The sequence below is a fragment of the Cynara cardunculus genome, unplaced genomic scaffold (assembly GCF_001531365.2).
Source record: "Cynara cardunculus var. scolymus isolate 2C unplaced genomic scaffold, CcrdV1 Un_Scaffold_1715, whole genome shotgun sequence".
Lineage (NCBI taxonomy): Eukaryota > Viridiplantae > Streptophyta > Magnoliopsida > Asterales > Asteraceae > Cynara > Cynara cardunculus.
Genome location: NW_020200851.1, coordinates 10,756 through 16,133, shown reverse-complemented (window position 1 = coordinate 16,133; position 5,378 = coordinate 10,756). Strand labels below are relative to the sequence as shown.

At 40.0% G+C, this 5,378-nt stretch overlaps 1 protein-coding gene across 1 annotated transcript; it reads right to left on the bottom strand.

Annotated features, from left to right (window-relative positions):
• Positions 1–2,531: 2,531 nt before the first annotated feature.
• On the bottom strand, positions 2,532–3,986 carry LOC112502655. The gene has a single exon (XM_025106626.1). It carries the CDS (start codon positions 3,984–3,986, stop codon positions 2,532–2,534), a length of 1,455 nt encoding a protein of 484 aa, XP_024962394.1.
• Between the last annotated feature and the right edge of the window lie 1,392 nt (positions 3,987–5,378).

The following is a 5,378-nucleotide window of genomic DNA, read 5'->3' as shown; positions in this document are numbered from 1 at the left end:
ATTTCTCAAAATTTTTTCAATCTCTTTCACAACAGAAACAGGCAGGAGAAATAAGGTAGCCCAGTAGACAGAAATGGAAGAAAGAACATAGTTGATCAGTTGTAATCTCCCCGCAAAAGAAAGCCATTTATTTTTCCAGTCCAAGATCCTCCTTTTAATTCTATCAATTAAATCTGCACAGTCTTTATGGAACAATTTAGTAGATAAGAGAGGGACTCCCAAGTGTTTGACAGGAAGAGTACCAAGTTTAAAAGGCAATATCTTCAAAATCTCCATTCTGTTCCTCCCCACAACATTAGCCAGAAAAGAAGTACTCTTCCCCAAGTTAGGCTTTAGACCCGAGACACTACTGAATTCCATGAGAGCATCCTTAAGAGTCATAACAGATTTTGCATCTCCATAACAGAACATTAGCAGATCGTCAGCAAAACATAAGTGAGTGATCCCCAGCTTTTCACATTTCGGGTGATACTTGAAATTCTCCGCCTCTTTAACTTTCCTTTTAACCATAAGGTTCAAAACCTCCATCACAAGAGTAAATAAGTAAGGAGATAGAGGATCCCCCTGCCTTAGACCTCTTTTACCCGGAAAAAATCCATGCCGATCACCATTAACACGAATAGTATAAGAGGCCGAAGTAACACACTTCATGATCCAGCAGACCATACAAGGATGAAAACCAAATTGCGTTAGAATAAATTCCAGAAACGACCAGCTCACCGTGTCATAAGCTTTCTGAATGTCTATTTTGAAGGCACACCTTTTAATACCTCTCTGCCTGTGATAACCACGCATTAATTCTTGGGCCAGTAAGATGTTATCACTTATCTGCCGGTTGGGGATGAAAGCAGATTGATTAGGGTCCACAAGAAGATTAAGAAAGCCTTTTAATCTGCTAACAATAATCTTGCTAATGCATTTGAATAACACATTGCAACAAGCAATAGGTCTAAAATCAGCCACAGTATTCGGGGATTGAGATTTAGGCACCAAAGCAATGATCGTAGCATTCACTTCATGTAACAACTTACCATTTTCAAAAAATTGCTGAATGGCTAAGCACACTTCCTTACCAACAACAGGCCAAGCTTTCTTGAAGAAACAAGACGAAAAACCATCAGGCCCCGGGGCTTTATTGTCATCAATATCAAACATAGCATCCTGGACTTCTTTATCAGTGACATGCCTGATCATAAACTCAGCCTGGGGAAGAGAGAGTTTTTTCTGGAACAAAGAGGAAGGGTTCAGAATCTTCAAAACAGGAACATCAGTTCCCAACATGGATTGAAAATGATTGACAAATTGGTCTGCAACATCCAGGCCCTCAAATCTGTTTCCCATCAAATCTTCAATAACATGAATTCTGCCTTTATTCGCCTTAGACTTAACAACATTGTGAAAGTAAGCCGTATTAGAGTCCCCTTCCTTCAACCAGTGAACTTTGGATCGTTGTCTCAAAAATTTCTCCTCAGCAATTAGAGCATCTTTAAGGGCTTTAAGGTAAACTGCTCCTTCCATACAGATTTCACCATTTTCCGGATCCGCATCCATACAGGCTTGAGCAACATTCAACTCATGACGAATTTTTTTCACCTGTTCAAACACATTACCATGCTCCAAATTCAGCTTTCTCACATCTTTCTTTATGCCTTTAAGTTTGGAAACAACAGAATACATGTGGCAACCACCCACATAATTATTCCATGAATTGTCAACCAACGAAAGGAATTTCGGGGAGTCAGCCAGATGATTATTGAATTTGAACGGCTTAACACGAAATTTTTGCCTCAGAGATTTAGAAGCTGACTGAACATCAACAGAAATTACAATAGGGCTATGATCAGAAAGACCATAAGGAAGGAATGAGGCATGAGCCGAAGGGAAATCAGCAAGAAACTTCAAGTTACCAAAAACCCTGTCAAGCTTTTTGAAAAGACCTTTTTGTCCCATATCAGCTAAAGGTTTTTGAATCCAAGAATACTTTATACCAGACTGATTGATGTCATCCAATTCTACATCATTTATGCAGTCTCTAAAATCAATCATGCCTCTAGTAATCAAGGAGGATCCTCTAGAGCTATCACCCGGATTGAGACTGACATTAAAGTCTCCCATAACAACCCAAGCCTCCATATTAACAAACCGGTTATGGAGACGAATAGAATCCCATATCTCCCTTCGGACAGACACATTATTCGCAGCGTACACCATGGAGCAATAGAAGATCAAATTAGACTGAATGTGTTGAACACGACCATGAATCACCTGACTACCGAAATGAGAAAAGTCCATAATCACCTTATTGGGGTCCCAACCCACAATAATTCTAGTTCTGCCATCACACGTAGATTTGTTAGAAACCCATCTCCAGCTGCCAAAAATATATTCACAAATCTCCTTTAATTTGTTCGCACAAATTTTAGTTTCAACAATCGTGCACATCTCCAAACTATTATCAGCAATTAATCTTCTAACCTCATTTCTCTTGGAGACCACATTCAGGCCCCTAATATTCCATATAGCAAACTTAATCATTGAGAAGACAATTTGGGTTTAGTCAACCTTTCTCCCCCCCTTCTACGATCCTCATCCTCAACTTGCATGAATTCTGGGGCATCATCCTTACGATAAACATCCTCACGCATAGTATGATTTCTGTAATAATCAGCCTGCTCCTGCGACCATTCAATAAAAACATCAGCAGGTGGTATGATACCACGCTCAAGGTAGAAATTGACTGCTTCTTGATCAAAAAACCATTTGTGGTCATTCTCATCATCATTATCCGTAGGCAATTGGTCAAGAACATCAAAAGGGTTGCTTGTACTCATAACACCACTATCACCCTTCTTCAAGATAACAAAATTAGCATCTCCCATATTCTGACCCTTTTTAGTTTTTTCTGTCCACAAGGACTTTTCAATAGCCTTATTTAAAACACCTTTCTCCTTATTCAAGACTTGATCAGGAAACATAGTTTTGCTACTATTCTGAATATTAACATGCTTGCCTTCCTCAGAAAACTTACTCCCTTTTGATGAACCAGTAGGTGCTCCACTTTTTAGCTGCCTATTCAGAGTCTGTCCATTTTTAAGATCCCCATCATTACCCTTCTTTTGAGAAGACAGAGTAGCTTCCTGTTTGCCAGTAGTTCCATTGAATTTCTTCCCAACCGGATTAGAGCCAATTTGGGAAGTTTTTTGACCCTGAGAATAAAATCTTTGCTGGACCCAAGACTTAGTACTACCCTTAGAATTGCTGCTCTGCTGATTACCACCACCCTTAGAAGTCTGAAAGCCCACATTTTTAACCTGATTCTGGACAGGTCGGTTTTTCCTGCCAACGGTCTGAAACCCATCGTCCCCAACTTTCTGATCTTTTTTAGCCTCCTCCTTTGAAATAGCAGCTTTCTTTTCATCATCAGTCAATGGCCGTGCAGTACAATCAATGAAAGAGTGGCCAAAGATATTGCAATGTTTACATCGAGCTGGCTTCCAATTATACATAGCTCTAATAATGACCTCCTTCTCTTCAGTACCATCCAAAGAAGGTACCAAAGCAATAACTTCATCTGCTATGGCCTTATCAGCAGAAACTTCTATCAGTATTCTGGCAAACCCAACACGCCCAGACTGAGATATACATCTTTCCTCCGTGGCACGATCAAGGGTTAGAGGGATCCCTATTCCACTTGCCAATTCACTCAGTCCCTGTGCATTCCAAACTTCAAGAGGAACGCCATAGAGATTAACCCAAATAGGTAGCTTTTTAAGTTCCGGTTTTCCAAGAGAACTACCCGCTTTCCATTTGCTAACAAATAACGGAATGCCATTAACAAGCCATGGTCCATTTTCAAGAACATAGGACATACCCTCTTCATTATTGAATTTGAAGAGAAAAAAACCTTCATAATTGGAGGCAACATTAACCAGCCCGTACCTTCTCCACATACGATTGAGGTTGCTATTAACAACATAGAACGGCATATTCGCACCCACAAAATGTCCAATGAGAAGCATAGCATTCTTTCTGCTGCCCTCCTCAATCACCTATTTGGAAAATCTAATAGCCATTCTCCCATCACAAAGCACCACAGGGGGTTTATAAGAAAGGACAATTTTACTGTCAGATTTCCCTTTAATCTTATCAGCCAGAGTGACCCCTTTAGAGCTCCACATATTAGCAGATTTCTTACCCATCGATTCCTCAGTCCCCTTACCAGGTTCCACAATAATATCAGACATAGCAACATCAGGTTCCATATTTTGCACATCCTTATTACTCTTAGCACCAGCCATATAGTTGGAATTCCCTGTACCATTACCACCATAAAGAGGTAATCCAGTGATATGAACGCCATTTTTCTCCAAACAACGAAAAGTGGAATTATTAACCCAATCTTGATGGGACTTTAGCAACCCATCCACTCCATTACCATTCCCAGACCAAGCCGAATTCTCCGAAATCAGGTTATTTATCACACCCTCAACAGCAGGCATATGATTTTTACCAATAGATTCAACTCCTACATTATTCACTCCTATCAGATTATTGACAAAAACATCCCCTGTACCTTTAGAAGGTAAGTCGCTAAAATCCAATCCATTTTTACCAGTATCAACAGAAGGGGTTTGTTCCAGCAACGGAGTATTCAAGCACTCCTCTAGTCGATTATCAAAAGTGGGTTGAGAATCAAACTTATTAATCACGTTTTTAATGTATAATTCAGAGTTGCTGGTGTAATCCAAGACCGTTTCAGATTCAATCATCGATTTCTTAGCATCTGACACCAAATCAGAACTCGAATACTTTGAAATAGCGATACCCTTCTTACCTGAATCATGAATCGCATATGGTTTCTTCCTATGTGACTGTTTTTTAAGCGAGCTGGACTTGAGGGAACCCGAAGCGATGTCCTTCTTCACGATTTCCTTGGGGCGATCAGAAATTGAATTACGATTTTCATTAGAAGCCGCATGAACACGATCAAAATCGATAAACTGGGAATTTTGACTTTCTGCATTTCCATCAGGGATCGATTGCAACGGAATTGGACTATGAACACGGTCAGAAATCAAAGGATCCATGCGAATAACAAGAAGGTATTACATAATCGATTAAATCTGGAAGGAAACAGGTTGAAAATTGGGAGAATCAGCAAAAAAATTAGAGAGAAAAATTCTAGAGAGAGAAAGTTAGAGAGAGAAAATTTTAACGCAAATGAGAATCCTTAGGGTTTAGGGGTTAGGGTTTAGGGTTTAGGGTTAGGGGTTTAGGGTTAGGGGTTTAGGGTTTGGGGTTAGGGGTTAGGGGTTTAGGGTTAGGGGTTTAGGGTTTAGGGTTTAGGGGTTAGGGGTTAGGGTTTAGGGTTTAGGGTT

Bases quoted from the DNA above. Each gene is read 5' to 3' on its own strand.
- LOC112502655 (XM_025106626.1), bottom strand. From the start codon at position 3,986: ATGCCGTTCTATGTTGTTAATAGCAACCTCAATCGTATGTGGAGAAGG.